At 34.0% G+C, this 20,702-nt stretch overlaps 1 protein-coding gene across 5 annotated transcripts in view; it reads right to left on the bottom strand.

Moving 5' to 3' along the window:
• NIPBL (NIPBL cohesin loading factor) overlaps nt 1–20,702 on the bottom strand; it is a 207,565-nt gene that overhangs the window by 87,028 nt on the left and 99,835 nt on the right. For 4 of the 5 annotated variants that reach the window (XM_012459994.3, XM_064375929.1, XM_012459995.3 and 1 more), the window contains exons 7-10: nt 16,515–16,675; nt 15,506–15,602; nt 11,240–11,866; nt 981–2,606 (exon numbers count right to left, since the gene is read on the bottom strand). In XM_012459994.3, the coding sequence (XP_012315417.2) occupies nt 981–2,606; nt 11,240–11,866; nt 15,506–15,602; nt 16,515–16,675 (2,511 nt within the window). Of the gene's footprint in view, nt 1–980; nt 2,607–11,239; nt 11,867–15,505; nt 15,603–15,693; nt 15,795–16,514; nt 16,676–20,702 lie in introns of those variants that run through there. The other variant, XM_012459998.3, reaches the window with a different exon arrangement.

Genomic DNA, 20,702 nt, shown 5'->3' with positions numbered 1-20,702 from the left:
GTATAAATCTAAATTCTTAATAATTCTCTTTCACAGAAGGAAAACTTAAAATAAAATAAACTCTTAGTTCTATTGCCTTCACTACACCTCAATATATTTAGATGCATGAGTACTGTGGCTCATGCCTGTAATCCCAGAACTCTGGGAGGCTGAGACAAGAGAATTGCTTGAGGCCAGGAGTTCAAGACCAGCCTGGTCAACAAAGCAAGATCCCATCTCTATTAAAAAAAAAAAAAAGTTATTTGAAATAGTAGTATAAAAAGGGATATAAAAGTATATCTTCTGCACAAAATGGCTACTATCTTTTGGCATTTAAGACATTCTTCTCCCTTTGGAAATAATCTTACTCAAGTAACCAGAGAATTTAATTCAGCAAGCATGCAAAAATAACACCAACTCCCCCTGCCTCCCACAATTACAATTTAACCCAATTTAAAAAGTAAATACCATTCCCTATTACCTTTGCATAAATAAGGAAAAAATATGTTTTAAAAATATAAAACATATTTAACTAACCATCTCCCAACAAGATGAAAAACGACCTTTTATATAACTTTCTAAACTATACGAACTCTCATCAATTATTAGCTCAGACACAGGTCTGTAGGAAAAGAGTATCGTAAGACACTTTTAAACAGAGTTTTAAAGACATCTATTTTAATGCAGCATTCACTTGATTAACAAGCATATTTCAGAAATATAAGAAATAACTAAATAGAAAAATAACTTATCTCTGTGTAATCAAATAGCAGTAAAATTCCTAACTACCCTGAGTAGTGGGTGAAAGGAAAAACTGTAGGGAAAAAAAATTCATTGGAAACTTTTAAATCTATACTTCTAAATAAAATTTACTGTTGTTTGACATAAATGTTATATTTTCATGTAATAGCTTTCTAATTTTTATAAATTTCTTAATACTTAGTAATTTTAACACTTAAAATCAATTATATTATAAATGACATCAGTAGAAGTATTCTTACCTTTATTTGACTTTGACGGTTTATTCCTGATAGGTTTAAGGGAACTTCTTGATTTGTCCTCTCTATCTTTAATGAGTTTCTGAACATCATCCAAAGACAATTTTTGCAGAACAACTACAGGCTTAGCTCCTTTATTTAGATCTTCAACTAATCCCATTTTTTCTACTTTGTCTTTCTGCTCTCCTTTCATTTCCATTTTCTTTGTTTCCTGAGTAATATTGCCATCTTTATCCCTCTTGATTTTCGGAATGACAAAATTTTTCAACGCACCAGACCTGCCCCCCAACAAATAACTTGGAAATTCTGCCTTATTGTCAGGGTGTGCTTTATTAGTGTCTACTTTGCTCTTGTTACTCTCTGTCCTTTTGTCATCTCTACTATTTGGTGATTTAAAACCAGGTTTATCACATCTTGATTTATTAGAATCTCCTTGTTTAACACGAGGACTGTCAGGTCTTGATTTTTGTTCCCCAGAAGATGGTCTTTCCCTTGAGTCCCCTGATTCATGCCTGTGTTTTCGTTCTAGTTTATCAGTTTTTGAACTATCAGATTTAATGCCATGTTCATTTCTACTAGAGGACCTCAATGTTTCTGGTCTTCGAACCCTAGACTGATCCCCTCGATGTCGCTCTGATTCACCCCTGTCATCTGATTTTTGTTTATTATCATGGTCACGTCTTAGTGACTCACAAATAGATCGCCCATCAGGTCTCTGCTTTAAGGCTTCAGCTCGTTCTGATTTTAACCGAGGTGAATCAGATTTAACATCTTGTTTATGTTTAGACACTTCAGGTTTTTTCTCTGTAGATGGCTTTCCAGAATCCCTCCTATTGTCATGCCTGTGTTTTGGTGTTTCAGGTCGCCCTTCATTTTTTTGCTTTGGAGTTTCAGGCCGGCTCTCAACTTTTTGCTTTGGAGTTTCAGGCCTTCCATCACCCTTCTGTTTTGGGGTTTCAGGACGTCCATCACTCTTTTGTTTTGGAGTCTCAGGCCGGCTTTCACCCTTTTGCTTTGGGGTTTCAGGCCTTGATTTTGTTGTTTCTGATCTGCCATTATTTTGTTTGTTGTCATTTGGTTTTGTGTCAGACAGTCTATTTTCATTTTGTTTAGGCTCAACTGTGGTGCTCTCATTTTGTTTGCACTCAGTTGTTCTGCTCTCATTCTGTTTAAGTTCTTCTGTTTGGGTTTCAACTTTAGTTTCTAACTTATTTTCACTTGATTTTGTCTCCACTAATCGGTTTTCATTTGGTTTAGATTCTGACAATCTACTTTCACTTTGTTTCATTTCACTCTTTGAAAGCTCAGGATCAGACTTTTTTTTAGGTGTCTCAGGATGGTTTTCTGGTGTAGGTTTAAGACTTCCAATAACATCTTCCTGAAGAACAGAAATAGGTGCATCATTACATTGTTTGATTTCTTCAGGCTTTTTTATGGAGTCTGAATCCTGAGTTATAGAAGCCTGAGAGTCCACTCTTCCTGCCTGATGAAGATCAATGCTAACCATTAATGCTGGCCTTGACCCATTTCCCGTAGAACCCGTCTCCTGAGAAGCTGGTCTATTACCTCCTGTAGCACCCCCAGCCTCCTGTGGGTAAGAATCTTGTTTTCTTTTTTTCAAAGGCTTATCTGAAATTTAAAGATAAATATTCAATATCAGTAATAGACATGTATTCTTATCTTATTAAAAACCCTACGGACGTTGTCTATTTTTTAAGGTTATGTTTTTAAAATGGAGTAAATGCAAATGCAAATATGCATATATAAAATAGTAAGCATGAATGACCTAATACTTTGAAAACCAAGGTTTGAGGAAATATGCTTGAGATCTCAATAAATATAGTAACAATAATTTAAGAGCACACTCTTTATATAAATAAGTGTAAGAATATAAAATGAATAGAACTTATAATGGACCATATACAAACATATATTTATGTTCACAGATGTTAAGAATAAATCAGATTCTTTACATAAGAATAAAGCAACAAGTTATAAATCATATAGTCTCGCTCAGGTTAATTTTAACTGTTAGCCAAAGACTATAAAGAGCTCCAAATCTGCCAATACATCAAACAGGAAATATAAGCTTTTACTGTATCTAAGATAAGTATGAAAAAAAATGAAACCTGAAAGAAAATAGATACCATGCCATTAGAAAAAAAATGAGTTAAAAAAAAGAATTTAATAATTTGTCATTTAATTTTAATCAAGAATTCAAATTCTTTAAAGTGTTAAAAGTGTGAAAGGAGTTTAAAAGCTAACCACAATGTTAGATAGAAGTAAATTTAAAATAAGGAAGCAAGAGATGTCATAGGCATAGAAAATTTAGAATCAGGAAGCAATAGGTATAAATTAGAATCCTGTCTTAAGCAACTGCCACTGAAGAAAACTGTTCCTACTCTTCAACATAAAGTTATAAAGGTCTAGGGGTCTATTCTGGTCTCAGAAAGAAATAATTTACAGTATTATAAAATGTAAAGACAAACACACAAACACAAATTTACCACTGCAATAAAATGTCAAGGTATTTTTTAACATCTATATGTTTCTGTGCATGATTCCATCTCTGACCTAAGAGGGTGCTAGGTCATTTTTTTATAAATTAAATCTCCAGTTAGGTCTTGAGAATGGCTATATTATAGCACCTTGGGAACTGGCTTGCTTTTGTTTGGCTATGTTTTAAAAGTCACTCTTAGTTATTTTAACAAGACACTCTCTAGATTATGTTGTAATATTTGCTAATGTGATGTATCATATAAGGAAAACGGTATCACAAGGTTAAAAGTCAAACTGGCAATTGAAAAACAGCTCCTTATTGTTAAAGAACCAAGTTGTGAATTTTTTTTTCCTAATGGTAATGTCTCTTTTATATAGCAAAGTTCCACTGTTTTCTATATAAAGTGGGAAGTAGCAGTTCTTGCCAGTTTAAAATCTAATCAAATGTAATTGTAACTTACTTAGGATATTTGTTAGTTATATTATGTAAAACTAAGTCCTTCTGCTCCTTCAGTTAATTCAGTCAAATCTATCACCACACATGCTCCATTTGCAAAACACTACCGGAATAATTCTAAAGTATAATATATTATCATTAGATTGTTTCCCCTAGTTAAAACATGGTAAAAATTTATATGAAGCTTTGTGCATAAATACCTTAAAAAAAGCACTCAGAATATTAAATTTATGTTTATAGAATCCTCTTTTAGAATGTTCTGCCATACAAAATCATCTTTCTGTTTTGCCATAGAGCATGCCAATTGGTATCACATGAATAAGATGCTTTATCAATTTATACTTATCCCTTAAACTTTTATGATAAGAGTCTAGAAATTCAAACAGTATAACCTAAGATTTCTATATTTTCAATGAAATATACTTTGTAAAAGTAATTAAAATGGTAGCCTAATCATACTTAAGAAGTACAACGGTCTCAGGCATCTGAAGATTTAAGATATCTATGGCTCACTCTTTTATTAATATGAGCAATTGGTCTTCAGAAAAACATTAATATAGCGTAGAGGGCTGTTTTTTAAAGGATTATAAAATACTCAAGAGATTATATATACATCATTAACCTCAATCCAATTTACCTGAAGTCATTAAAACGAAAATTTAGCAAATAAAGTAAGTTAATTTTGAAGAAATGATATATTTTATATAAACTATGAATCCTATGATTATTTATAATAAAAAATGTATAAAAGCATTTGCACAGAAATAATTAAGATTGGGAAACATCTTACCATTTTTTTCACTATAAATAAAATACTATTGACAAAATTTTAATTGTTCAACTATTGAAAAGTACTTTACTCCTGTAAAACCTGGAAAATTTTCATTACTGTGGCAGAGATTCTTAGATATGTTAAGAGCATGCATGTTTTGATTCACTTGGTCTGATTCAATTCCACCATGAACTTACTCCTTGTAAAGCGGCTCTGAATCTGTACAGGTAGGTCACTTTTGTCCACCCACTTTTGTTATTTGTCTTCATTACAGCATAACCACCTAATAATCATGGAAAGCCATCTCTATGAAGAATCATTTTGATATTTAGGACAGTGATTACCTTTAAGCCCTCTTCAGCACTGGGAATCATAAGATTAGCTATCAGAATACATATATTCCTAAAGAAAATGCATACAAAAGGATTATCGTAATCTCAAAACCAACACTTGTCATCCAGATGCTGATATTCTCAAAATAAGATCCAGCCCTTACAGAAATTCTGAACTCAATTATGCTTACAAGAAAACAAACTAAACCACTTACTTAAACCTACAAGTGATAAATCAAAACACTTAAAGCAGAAAGCACAATAATTGTGTATACATAGTAGCCAATTAGGTACAGTGAAGACATACCACCCCTCAACCGCAATACAGGTTGAATGGCTGATTGTCCTATTCCTTGAACCAAATCCCAGTCTCTTATTCCAAATGAGAGTAGGTAATCATTGACTTTTAATAAAGGATATAGTGAAAGAATTCCGTAACATTATAAAAACATTAGTGAAGCTGAGCCATTCCTTATACTTGCTAACATGGAAAGTGGACCTTGGGAAAAGATGAAATAGGCAAAGATGAACAAAGGAACCCCCTCTTTGACAAAAGAAAGCAGAAATTTTCAGCACATAGAAAGGTATTAATATCTAATGATAGGTCATCCCAGAAGCAAAGATGAATAGCCTTTTAAAATTAATTTATGTAATTAGAGATGCTAAAAGTATGAGCAAAAAGATTGAGAAAAAGTTCCTTTTGGAATATTATAAAATATTAGGTTACAAAGTTGCCTTATCAGTGTATACATAGCACTGCTCAAAGAAGAGAGAACAGGACAAAGGGACATAAATACCTAGCAGCTAGAAAAACGTGTTTCTTGTGCGCAAGGGTACAATAGGGTTTACCACAGCCTAGATAACACATTTCTTAAGGCGATTCTGTCTCTTTACTTGAATTCACAAATATTCTACATTTGTTGAACTTTCTAATCTTATTTATCAGGTACAGTGTTTTTGATTCCTGGTTATTGAGTGGAATATTTTTCTCACAGTAAACGAATATACTGGCAAACAAACTCATACCCTAAAGTAAAACTAGTAGGTCAAACAATCCTACTTGCTCCATTATCACCAGTAATACAACAGTTGTAAAAAATTCTCAGTGCCAAATGTTAGAATACATTAAATGCCAATTTTAACATTTAATCTTTAATAAGTAAAATAAATGGTAATTAGGGACAAATTAATTTCAAGGAAGTATTTAATCTCTTAAGGGCTAATTATAAAATTACTTCAGAAGAATTTTGCTTTTATTTATGACCTCGCCTACACCCTTGGACCAATATACACATCTTTAATCATCTAAAAATCTCAGGGTAACTTCTTATATAACAAATACCACCCCATCACACAATGCAGAGACTGAATGCAATATGCAGAGGTTCAAATCAAAAGAGTTAGGTGGCATCTAAGTTCCAAAAGTTTTCAAATACAGTCATATATTGCTTAACAGGATACATTCTGAGAGATGCAGTGTTAGGATGTTTCTTTGTTATGTGAACATCATATAGTGTATTCACATAAACCAAGATGATATAGCCTACTATGTGCCCAGGCTATATGGTATAGCTTATTGCTCCCAGGCTACAAACCTGCACAGCATGTTACTGTACTGAAAACTACAGGCAACTGTAACACAATGGTAAGCATTTGTGTATCTTAAACATATCTAAACATTGAAAAGGTAGAGTAAATACACAGTATTATATTCTTATCTGACCACCATTGTATATGAAGTCTGGGGTAAACTGAAACATCACTATGTGGTACATGACTATAAATCCATGAAATAAGAAGAAAGTGGCTTTCAGAAAACAAATTAGAAATGACAACAATGCTAATATGAAATCAGCAAAACCTACTTTAATCCTTATATCATCACATACCTGTATTTTCACCAAAATTAAATGTCAACTCTGCTCATTCAACTTTTCCGTTATGTGTAGCTATGCCATCACAGATTATAGAGAAAACTATTAAATAATTGAAAGTAAAATACACAAGTTTCTACAAGAACAGTATGTTGTATCTATTGACTTTGTTCTATTTTTCTAAAGGAAAGTCAGTAGTATAAAATAAGTTTGCTAATACACAATTAGACATATATATGACCCTTATTTTAATTCCAATTTTAAAAGTAGAAACTTTGGATTCAACAAATATAATACATTTTTTAAAAAGGTCATCATTTCCTCCTCTGTTTTTGTTCCTATCAACAACTAAAATTCACTTAAAAAGTATACTCTTTTTTTAAGAACATATTTTTCCATAATACAGATTTAACATTATGCAAAAATTCAGTTACAGGGCTAATATTTCTTGGTCAGGGAATTGTAATATTGTATGTTTCTTGCAAAACGGCCTATCTTAAGATTCAGGAATTTTGAACAGGTTAATAAGAAAAGCTGAGTTATAATATTACTTTTTTCATTTGACATGCATATACTTTTATAATAGGTTAGAGGAAGATACATAATTTAGTACCTATGTATTTATTTCCTGAACCTCATACTGCAAACTAAAGAGAAAAGGTACAAGCAACATTTCATCCTTAATATCAAAACTTTACTAGTTAAAAAAAAAAAAAAATTCCAGAAGTCCTAGCCAGAGCAATCAGGCAAGACAAAGGAATAAAAGGCATCCAGATAGGAAAAGAGGAAGTCAAATTATCTCTGTTCATTGATGACATGATCCCATACTTAGAAAACCCTAAAGATTTCTCCAAAAGACTCACAGACCTGGTAACTTCAATAAAGTTTTAGGATACAGAATAAATGTATAAAAAATCAGTAGCATTTCTATACACCAATAATGTTTGAGTTGAGAACCAAATCAAGAACTCAATCTCATTTACAACAGCCACACACACAAAATAAAATATCTAGAAATACATTTAACCAAGGAGGTGCAAGATCTTTACAAGGACAACTACAAAACACTGATAAAAGAAATCATAGATAACATAAACCATAAACAAATCAAAAAACATTCCATACTCAAGGATAGGAAGAATCAGTATTGTTAAAATGACAATACTGCCCAAAGTAATCTACAGATTCAACACTATTACTATCAAACTATCAACGTTATTTTTCAAATAATTAGAAAAACTATCCTAAAATTTATATAAAACCAAAAAAGAACCTGAATAGTCAAAGGAATCCTAAGCAAAAAGAACAAAGCTGGTGTTATCACATTAGGAAACTTCAAACTACATTACAAGGCTACAATAAGCAAAGCAGCATGATACTTACATAAAAATAGGCATGCAGATCAATGGAACAGAATGGAGAACCCAGAAATAAAGTCACGTACCTAAAAACAACTTACCTTCAACAAAGTTGACAAAAATAGAGAAAGGACACTCTATTCAAGAAATGGTGCTGTGAAAACTGGCTAACCATATGCCGAAAAATAAAATGGGACTCCTGTCTCTCACCTATACAAAAATTAACTCAAGATAAATTAAAGATGTAAGTGTAAGACCTCAAACTATAAAAATCCTAGAAGAAAATCTGCAAAAAAAATTCTTTTGGGACATTGTTCTAATTAAAGAATTTATGGGCCGGGCGCGGTGGCTCAAGCCTGTAATCCCAGCACTTTGGGAGGCCGAGGCGGGTGGATCACGAGGTCAAGAGATCGAGACCATCCCGGTCAACATGGTGAAACCCCGTCTCTACTAAAAATACAAAAAACTAGCTGGGCATGGTGGCGCGTGCCTGTAATCCCAGCTACTCAGGAGGCTGAGGCAGGAGAATTGCCGGAACCCAGGAGGCGGAGGTTGCGTTGAGCCGAGATCGCGCCATTGCACTCCAGCCTGGGTAACAAGAGCGAAACTCCGTCTCAAAAAAAAAAAAAAAAAAAAAAGAATTTATGACTAAGATTTTAAAAGCAAATACAACAAAAACAAAAATTGACAAATGGGACTTAATTCAACTAAAGAGCTCTGTACAGCAAAAGAAACCATGACAGGGTAAACAGACAACCTACAGAATGGGAGAAAAAATTTACAAACTACGCATCCAACAAAGGTCTAATACCAAGAATCTATAAGGAACTCAAACAAATCAACAAGAAAAAAGAACAACAAAAAATAACCCATTAAAAAGTGGGCAAAAGACATGAACAGACACTTCTCAAAAGAAGATGTACATGCAGCCAACAAACATTTTAAAAAATGCTTATCATCATTAATCATCAGAGAAATGCAAATTAAACCACAATGAGATACAATCTTATACCAGTTAGAATGGCTATTATTAAAAAGTCAAAAAACAACAGAGATTGCACACCAGTCAAAATGGCTATTATTAAAAAGTCAAAAAATAACGGAGATTGCAGAGAAAAGGAACATTTATACACTGCTGGTGGGAATGTAAATTAGTTCAATCCTCATGAAAAACAGTATGGAGATTTCTCAAACAACTAAAAACAGAACTACCATTTGGCCTAGTAATCCCACTGCTGGGTTTCTATCCATAGGGAAAAAAAATCATTTTATCAAAAAGACACCTGCTTTCATGTGTTTATCACGGCACTATTCACAACAGCAAAGTCATGGAATCAACTTAAGCATCCATCAGGAGTGGACTGGATAAACAAAATGTAGTACATATATCAAATGTGTTATATATACACAATCATAAAGAAGAATGAAACCATGTTCTCTGCAGCAACATAAATACAGTTTGAGGCCATTATCCTAAGTGAAATAATGCAGAAACAGAAAATGAAACACTGCAGCTTCTACTCATAAGTGGTAATTAAACAATGGGTACACATGGATATAAAGTTGGAAACAACAGACACAGGGGACTCCAAAATGGTGGAAAGAGGGACGGAGCCAAGTGCTGAAAAACTATCTAATGGGTACTATGATCACTATTTGGGTGATGGGTTCACTAGAAGCCCAAACCCCACCATCACACAACATATCCACGTGTCAAACCTGCACATGTACTCTTTCAATCTATATTTTAAAACAACAAAAAAAAGACAATGAAAAAAAAAAAAATCCCAGCTCCCTTGCCAAAAAAATGAAGACTTCTAGTAATCTCTTTATTTGCACCTATTTCTGATTTACACATGTTGCAAACATTATAGTACAACAATTACTAAATACAGTCCATTTTCTTCAATAACATTAAAATGAGCCATCATGACAGGCAGGTGATATAATACTAATCTTCAGCATATTTCTTAGCATAGAAACACAATTATCTAGTCATGATCCTGTCAAACACTGAAGAGATCATATTTAAAAATCAGTTCTACCCAATATCAAGAAGTTTTGTTTTATCATTACCAAGAAATAAAATATAAAAACTGAAAATCAACCTAGAATATTTTAATCATAAAATTAAATCATAAGGCATGATTTTGGTTTGATCAAATGTGTATATGTATTTGTATAGCAATTAAATTCATTAATTATATTGCTAATTTGAATCACTAATTCATCAGTCTCTCTTAAAAGATTCAAGAGATTTTATATATAGTGTAAACCAAATTATTAAGAACTTACTAAGGATTTATTTTTATTTGATTATGAAGCACAAAGAAATCTCATAAACTCATAGACCAGGTATGTCTTGAAACTCCATCCTAACAAACCAGTCAGATAAAAGGGAACACTTCACTGTAATTACCACCAAAAGACCCTTAATTTCTAAGGTTTGCTATTTAATATTAACTCTTTCCATGATTTGTTTACTAAAAAAAATTGTCACTATTAAGGCAGTAGGATCATAAGCCAAGTGAAATATCTAACTGCCTAACAAGCATACAAACAAGCTTTTCTTAAATGTACCTGTTCAAAATAATTCTATAATGGTTAATCTTGTTTTAGCAGAAAAAATTTGAAGATGCACAATAATATTAACATAACTTGTGAAATATATGTGTGATATAGAAATTCTAATGTTCATTTTAGCAGAAAAGCACAAATAAGTAAAATCATATAGGATATAATCAGTAATAGACCTGCAGTAGAGAATTACCAAATCTCATATAGTTTCAGACAAAAAATGAAATTGTTACGAATTTAACTTCTGCAGTATGAGTATTAGTAATAAAAAATATACTTGAATAGACATAAATTATACAAAATATGAGAAAAAAAGTAATGTGAAAAAAGTTTTTTACACTGTAATTACATATTTGCCTATATGATGAAGTGGTAATAATGAGATTATTTTACCTTTATCTTGAACTTCTTTTGAGAAGCGCTCCCTTTCAATAGCTGATTCTCTTTCTATTCGCTCAATTTCAGCCAATGCATCCAATTCCACTTCATCATATATAGGTCCCTGTTGTGATACCTGTGGTTGATTCTGTACCACAGAAGTCTGGGGTTGTTTTGTAGCAACTGAAGTGTTCTGTTGTAAAACAGGCACTTGATTTGCTGGAAGGAATGCTGTTTGTTCTTGCTGCGACAAACATGGAGCAGCATTTAGTGGGCGGTTTACATCCTGTGGAGTAATGGGCGTTTTTGAAGTCTGTCCAGGGTACTGCACATTAAAAGGAATATCATTTTCTGAAACATTGCTATTTTCCATACCAGAAGTCATATCCTCTTGCTGGTCCATGTCTGAAGACCTTACACGAGAAAGTCTTAATGTAAGTTTAGTAGAGTCCTTGGATGGAGAACTAATTATATCATACATTGCCGCTTTCTCACTCTGCTCTTTTTCATCCTTGCCTAATTTCATTTTCTTTTGCTTCTTTTGTTTTCTTTCTGGAGAATCTAGCAAGATGTCTGGTGGAACATCTCGAGGTGATGAACAAGGTAGAGACTGAGATTGTAGGATTAAAGGCGGTCTTGATCCTAGAAAAATAATTTGATAGAAATAAACAGTTGTGCTGGTTTCACATTTTCTTAGTGTGATAGAAATATTAATAAGTGACAATATAGTAATGCTAGAAAAAAGAATAAATTATATAATCCAAACCATTTATTTACAAAAGATGAAAATAAAGCCTAAAGACTTGTCCCACACAGTTGTTTAGCTTGCTGGTAGATTATCTAAAATCTACGTTTGAATCTAAGTATGAGTATTCAATTTTTCAGACCAGTATTATTTCTATATTTTTGTGCCTATAATGTATAAATATTTAGCTTTATAAGGACAAAAAGTTCATTGTTTCTAAAGATGATACAACACAAATATTTTGGGCTTGATCATCTCTGTTCTTTCATGGATTACCTAGGAAAATGGATATATCTTGATTATCTACAGTAAGAATAAGTGAGCCTTTGTCAAATTACATAAAAATAACAATTTAATCCGAGAGACTATCTCACATGAATACTACTGGGATGATAACAAAAAGCAAGCCAGCAATTTACAATTACTAGAGCCTTTACTTACTTCAAAAAATGGGGGTAAAGTATTGATTTATACTTTCATGTTGTCTTCTCTTTCTCCCTTTACTAACATCATTCACATACTCTCTTCAGCTTGCTAATCCTCTTTTAATTAGAAAAACACATACGTTCAGCAAATTTCAAGGCCCAATAAAACATCTTAAGCCCAGAATTCATTAAATCAACTAATGTTATATGAAACAGGAAAGTGTTAAAAATAAGGTAATCAGATGGAAAAATTCTTCGAGTTAAATAAGGCTTTGGATAAAATTCTCCTTCAGACATGAAGAAAAAGTGCACTGATATGCTTTAGAAATAATAGTATAACTGCATCTGAATAATGTATATATTTTGTATCATCAGACTATAAAATATTAAAAAACTTGTAGGGAGTTGTAAAAATTGGTCAAGATAAAGTTTTTTACATACAGAACTTAAACCTAGAACTGCTTTAAATTAAGCTTTCAGTGCTTTTATACTTTTTCCATGATACATAAATCTGGACTTTCAATTAGCAAGGTTTATGTATTTTAAATGTTATATATAAACATGCAACTTTATTTATTGAATCAAGTGTGATAAAGATGATAAGGAGGCAGTTAACCATAAATGTTAGCCTGAAGTCATACTGATCATTGTTTTTTTTTTCTTTTTTTTTGTCTTTTTGTTTTTTTCCTTTTTGTGGAGAATGGGGTCTTGCTATATTGCCCAGGCAGGTCTTGAACTCCTGGGCTCAAGCTATCCTCTTGCCTCTGCCTCCCTAAAAGCTGGGATTACAGGCGTGAGCCACGGCGCCCGGCCGATCATTGGTTTTTCCCTTTAGACTGAGCCTATATGAGACATTAAAAAGAAATGAACATTTTGTGTCAGAATTGTGAAAGGTGCTTTACATATCAATTCACCTGATTTTTACAGTATTCTTAAGTATTACCACTAAAATTTTTCAGAAATTGAACATGAAACCTATAGAGGTTAAGAAATTTGCCTAAGGTTATGTAGTTAACAAACTGAAGATTTGAAACAAGATTTGTCTAAGTCTGAATTGTAATATACAATTATGCCTTTGTATTTAAATTCTATGTGGCAAATTATATATACTTTAGAACAAACTTCAAATTCTAACAATCTAAAAATCAAGGCAGACTGACAATGAACTTACCCTTCAAAACTTACAACTTCATGAAAGAAGTTGAAGCTTTTGATAGTTTATCTACGATCTGTCTAATCTCAAGAGTCAGAAGAAAAAAAGCTGGTTATCTAGATCAATTATCTATCTCCATGTTCTCTTTCCTGGGCAATTTAAATAACTTCTCACCCTGACAACACCTGTGGGATACATATATAACCTACAAATAGTTACTCTGGAAGTTTTTCTCTCTTTCAGAAGCTGGGTTTTATCCCCCAAAATTCATATAATTTACAGAACTGAAATGGCTCATAACAGCTCAACTTTCACCCTATGAAAAATGTCCTTGACAGAAAACCAAACACTACATGTTCTCACTCATAAGTGGGAGTTGAACAGTGAGAACACATGTGGACACAGGGAGGGGAACATCACACATCAGGGCCTGTCGGGGGTTGGGGGCCAAGGGAGGGAGAGCACTAGGACAAACACGTAATGCATGCAGGGCTTAAAACCTAGACGACGGGTTGAGAGGCGCAGCAAACCACCATGGCACATGTATACTTATGTAACAAACCTGCACATTCTGCACATATATCCCAGAACTTGAAGTAAAATAAAATAAAATAAAATATTCAAAAAAAAAAGAAAAATATCCTTGATAAATGATGAGAATACAATCAGTGAAAAAAAGATCTTTACCATATGACACAGATATGAGGTAAAATATCTTTACATTTTAGATGGCTATCATTAGAAATTCTCATGAATTGAGACAATATATTACCAGCAATGTTAAAATTAATTATAAGCTGATTAAAAAAAGTAGAATACAATAATTAAAGCTATCCAACTATGATTTTAAGTATTTTAAAAACTGGCTCAAACCTGAACCTAAATTTATAATTTTGTGAATATGTTAGACAGAAGACCATGCAAGGTTCTTTGAGAATTCAAAGACAAACTAAAATTTGTGTACATAAAGTAATATAAGTTCTAATTTTAGTATATGTGCTGCTGAAACGAGCACAAGCAATATAAGTTCTTAGAAAAACTATAAACTAATAGCTTGAGGAGATTAGGCGAGGGCCCTGGTAGATCACCCATTTAACTTAGACCTAGAATAACAGATAAGAATTTTAAAAAGCGGAGATAAAAACAGATGTGAGACACTGAAGAACGTAACATAGAACAGGTGAGATTTGATAAATGACTAAAGATTTGAAAAGAGACTTTATGAGGACTTAAAATTATTAAGTTACAAGGATTCAGGATTGGAATAGCATTAAGAAAGATGGGATGGCAGAAAGAACAGTGAAAACCATTTTGAACATGAATTTTAAGTACCTGCTAGGTATGAAGGAAGTTTCCTCTGGAAATGACTAATTAAACTTGGGAGACAAGACTGGAGCCAAAGATTGATTTAGGAGTCTTGTGCACAAAAGTAATCAATGTTGTTACTGAAACTTAACAAAATAGCCAGGGAAAAAAGTACAATGTGGCAATAAAATGTCTAATAATAGAAATCTTGAGAAGAATAGGGAGAAGACCAAATGAAGAAAAAAAGAAGTATCAATGAAAGAAGTAGGAGAAAAACAGATAGGCCATATGAATTAAGTCTTATTGGAGGAAAGAAGAAGGCTTATCAAAAATTTCAAATGTTTAAGAGAAGTTAAGAAGGTTGTGTTAAGAAGGCTGTGGTTTGAAAAGGCCACTGGATTTATCAAAGAGAAGAGATACCGGATGTATCTGAGAATGTTATCAATAGATTACTGGGATTTAAAGTAAGTGGAAGATGAATGAATCAATGAGTAGGGACAGATTTAAATACCATGATCTAGATAGGTTTATTTTTTTCTACAATGAAAAAAGAATACAGAGTAACTTTTTGATATCTGCTTTAGGAAGTCTTGAGTTCTTTATCCAACCTGAAATATAAAATATACAGAAGGAAATTTTAGTTACAATAATACCTTTAGGAGTTCCATCACTTCCAGCAGGGGAGCATACTGGCTGTGGAGACCTCAAGGGAAAAGATGCAGCATTCCTCATTGTTGAAGAATCTCCATCCTAAAAATAGAGTATACAATTTATATTTTGAATGATAGGAGAGGCTTTTAGAAATCTTAAAGAGAACCAATAAGAGACATAAATTACTGACAGGTAAAGTGTTGGAATTCAAAAGCATAATTCTTCTGCACTTTCCTGTTTTCTTCTTGGTATATCTTAGAAGAATTGAAATTGTATCCAAAAGAATCAACAGCCTAAGCATGGCAATGAATAAGAAAATTCGTATTACTAGTATGCTCCATTTTTGTTTGCTTTTTTCTACAAAAGGAGCTATGAATGCTCTACCAGGTGGTAAATGTCTTGAGGGCAGAGTTTATTGACATCTGTGTTATCCTTAGACACATGCATCTTACATAAACTACAACCAAATCAATAACAAGGCAAATTTCCAGAATGTAGAATATTTTAGTAACATCAAGGCAACATCAAATTTCAGACAAAAAACTCTGTACAAGTATTAGAAGAAAAAAGAGTCAAGTACTAAGAAGTAAAGGCTCATTATCTAAAAAAAAATATTTTGGTGTGAGTAGTATTAACTTAAAACTGAAATTTTTCATTAAGAACCTAAACCTCGAGACCAGGGGTCAGTCAACTTTTTAAAATAAAGGAACAGAGAATAAATATTTTAGGCTCTGTAGGCCACATACAGTCTCTGTCACATATATATATATTTTTTTAGTTAACTCTTTATAAATGTAAAGACCATTTTCACTCTGTGGTTCAGGTTACTGGTCACAGTTTACCAAGCCTAGTCTAGACTAAGCTCTGTATGTGCAGGAGCCATGTTGTACTCAGTACCTAGTATAATCATTGATATATGGTAGGTATCATTAAAATTGTGAAATGGAAATACTAGGTTATATGACAGATATTAGAACTATTTTATTACCTTAATGATAATATATTACATACGTCACTACTTAGCCTGTGCACCATGTGTAGGTAGTCCTCACTTGAGCCATGTCTAGGATTATCAGCATGATGATTAGCTGAATTGCCAGACAACGGGCCAGAAACTTTATTATCATGTATGTTTCTCAAACCACCTGCAACAATGGGACTTGATACCGATGCTGAAATTAATAAGAATAAAAAAAGAGATTTATTAAAAAATTCTTAACATTATAATTATTCACAAATATTTTAAGCATATTTATATTCTGTTATATTCTCTGTAATTTCTAAATTACAGAAAATATAACAGATACTCATGTACTACTTAGTATGTTCAAATCTTAACACTTTGTCAGATTTCGATCTATTTTTGAAAAGAACTAAAACATTACAAATATGGTTGAAGATCTTCATCTATCTGCTATTTCTCTCCTCTATTCATTTCCTTTTACTGCCTGGAGGTAACTACCATTTTGACCTGAATTTATTCTGCCTATGTGTACCTTTATACCTTTGCTATGCATGAATATATTCCTAAGTAATTCACTGTGTTGTTTTTACATTATAACTTTATATAGATGATACATGTTTCTATCTTTCTATAACTTGTTTTTTCCATTTAATATTATATTGAGATTATCTATTTTTATATATATAGTTTTAAATTTTTATTATTTTTTTTTTACAGACAGCTCTATTGCCCAGGCTGGAGTACACTGGCATGATCACAGCTCATTGTAACCTCAAACTTTTAGGTTCAAGTGGTCCTCTTGCCTTAGCCTTCTGAGTAGCTAGGACTACAGAAACCTGCCACCACACCTGGCTTTTTCTTTTCTCAGTAGAGATGGGGTTTTGCCATGTTGCCCAGGCTGGTCTCAAATTCCTGGCTTCAAGTGATCCTTCTGCCTTAGCCTCCCAAAGACCTGGGATTACAGGTAGATGTGAGCCACCATGCCTGGTTTAAATTCATTTATCTTAAATAATTACATATATTCTGCTATATGATGTACACTGTTTATTTTATTCATTCTTATGTGGATGTTCAAACTGCTTAAAATGCTTGGTGCCATAAACAATGCTGCAACGTATGTTCCTTTACATGAGAATTCTTTTATAAATGTGTAAGAGTTCTAGGTGCCAATATCTAGGAGTAAAACTGCTGGATATGCATATTTTTAAACCTTACTCAGTAACAGATTACTTATGACCATTTGTATTAATTGGTAGTGTATCAGAGTTCTATACCCTTGCCAATTATTTTTATCATTCTAAGGGTAAGAAATGTTTCTGATAGTCAGCTTAATTTGCATTTCCTTGATTACTAACGAAGCCAAGCATCTTCTCTTGTGTACTGGCCATTCAGATTCCCTCCTTTACACAAAGTCATAAAAGAACAGCCTCCTATATCTTCTAAAAATCTTACAGTATTGGTTTTTCAGTTAGGTCTTTAACCCATGTAAAACTTATTTTTAAGTGTAATGTGAGATAGGGATCCAACATTACTTGCTTCCATATGAATAACTAGTTGTCTCTGCACCATCAATTAAAGAAATCATTCTTTCTCCCATTAAGATATAATGCCATATGTACCAAGTTTTCATTTGTCCATGGGTATGTTCCTAGGCTTTTTTTCATGTTCTACTTAATATGTGTTGTTTTTCCATGCCTGCACCAATATTACAATAAATCTTGATTGCAGTTAGACTGAGCTGCTACACTTCATTCCTTATCAGAATTATTTTGTCTATTCTTGGGATAGAAGCAGGTTACATTTCACAAAAACCTTGCTTGAGATTTGATTTTTATCAGTGTTATACTGAATTTATAGATATGGGTGTAATAATAATCTTTACCCTATTGAGTCTTCCTATCCATGAAGATGGCAAAACTCTTCATTTTATTGTTTTCTTCTATCTCTTTCAAAAGTTTCATAATTTGCTCCACAAAAGTCTTTTATATATTTCATTAAATTTATTCCTAGGTATCTTGTGGTGTTCCATTAAATTGTTAATGATATAAAAAAAGAATACAGTTATACCTGTTTATTTCTGGCATATAAAAATGCAATTAATTTCATTATAATGATGTTGTATTCAGTAACTAAGTGGAATGCTTTTATTTTAGTATCGTGTCTGTAGCTTATCTTGGATTTTCTATGAAGACAATTATATCACCTAAAAATGACACTTTTTTCTTCCTTACCAATAATTATATATAGTTTAATGCTTATCTTCCTGTACTGGCTGGGACACTCACTGAATAAATATGATTATAGGCATTCATGTCCTATTCCTGAATTGAAACAAAATGTTTCTAATTTTTTCTACCACTAGGTAAGATTATATCAATCTCTTCTCTCCCCCACCAACCCCACAGACCGGGTCTTGCTGTATTGCACAGGCTAGACACAAATTCCTGGGCTCAAGTGATCCTCCTGCCTTGGCCACTTGAGTAGCTGGGACTACAGATGTGCACCATCACACCCAGCTTAATGTATTCTTATTCAGTGAAAAGTTTCAAATGTCATGAATAGAAACTGAATTTTTCTGAATGCTCTTTTGGTACCTATTAAAAGGCTGACAGGACCCCCAGCCCCATAATCTGAATATATGAATTGTCTTCTACTTACCAATTCATGTATTCCTGACATCTATATATCCAATTTTGTCATATAGGTTGATAACACTGTTTACTTGGTTTCTTTTTTTCTGAGTCTCCTCTGTTGCTCAGGCTACAGTGCAGTGGCATGATCTTGGTTCATTACAACCTCTGCCTCCCAGGCTCAAGCCATACTCCCACCTCCCAAGTAGCTGGGACTGCAGGCACACACCACCATGTCTGGCTAATTTTTTGTAGCGAGAGATGAGATTTCACTGTCTTGCCCAGGTTGGTCTTGAATTCCTGAGCTCAAGCAAGCAAGCTGCCTGTTCTGACCTCCCAAAGTGCTAGGGTTACAGGAGTGAGCAACCATGCCTGGACTGTTTCTAATATTTGTTTAGAAATTTTGTTTCCATGTTCACATATGATTGATTTATAATTTTCCTTTCTCATACTCTCCTCACTTCACCTGATTTTGGTATCCAGATTATAATCTAACTTTATAAAAACAGTTGGGAGGGTTGTGGGGGAGGAGTTCCAAGATGGTCAGTTAGATCCAGTTCAGGATTGCAGCTCCGAGTGAAAGTGCAGAGGGTGAGTGGACGCCGCATTTCCAGACGGATTTTTATTGCCCACAGACCAGGAGATTCGCAGGCGGAGGAGCTCCACGGGTCGCCAGCATGGCTGTTTTGCCTGTGCCCCGGCGCAGCCGCTCCTGGTGCAGAGTAAATGGGACTGTGTTCCCACTTAGCCAGCAAGGGGAGCTGAAACAGGGAGCCAGGCCAGGAGATTCCCGGGCAAAAAAAGCGCCACGAATCTCAGAGCTGCGGTTTCAGCGGTGCAGTGGGTCGCCGCACGGGAAATCACACAGATCCCAGCGCCTATTTAACAGGCGACCAGGACACCTGGGAGAGGGCCGACCGTTCAACGAAAAAATAAAAGGCTCTGAGGCAGGGAGCCAGGAGATCAAGCCCGGCTGGTCCCACCCCCACAAAACAAAAACAAAAACAAAAAAACAGCAATTGGAAACACTCTGGGTTGAGAGTTTCACAGCAAGCACAGCTGAACCTGGGACGGTCCAGTTCTGTGGGGGAGGGGTGTCCGCCATTACTGAGGCAGCCTGCCGCTGCTGTGGGAACCCGCCATTACAGAGAAAGTCCGTGATTACAGAGGCAGGCCAACATTGCGGAAGCAGCTCTAACTACACCCATATAAACAGGAATGAAGGGAAGTTCACACGGCAGCTGGGCGGAGCCCACAGCAGCTCAGCGAAGCCTCTGCAGGCTGAGAGTGACTAGGCTGCCTCCTTGTGGGCAGGGCAGCCCTGAAGAAAAGAAAAGGCAGCAGTACAGCGGAAAGTCATAAAGCCCTAACTCCCTGGGACAGAACACCTGGGGAAAAAAAAAGGGGGGGGTTTATGAGTTCTGCTGCTGCAGACTTAAATTTACCAGCCCAGCAGCTCTGAATGAACAACGGGGCTCACAGCTCAGCATCTGAGCAAATATAAAGGACTGTTTCCTCAAGCAGCTCCCGACCCCCGTATATCCAAAGAGTCACCTCATAAAGGAGAGCTCAGACTGACATTTGGCAGGTAACCTTCAGGGACAA

Source organism: Aotus nancymaae, unplaced genomic scaffold, assembly GCF_030222135.1.
Source record: "Aotus nancymaae isolate 86718 unplaced genomic scaffold, 86718_ANA_hifiasm-v0.15.2.pri h1tg000014l, whole genome shotgun sequence".
NCBI classification, from domain to species: Eukaryota; Metazoa; Chordata; class Mammalia; order Primates; family Aotidae; genus Aotus; species Aotus nancymaae.
The sequence above is the reverse complement of the archived record's forward strand: the minus strand, read 5'-3'. Positions and strand labels throughout refer to the sequence as shown.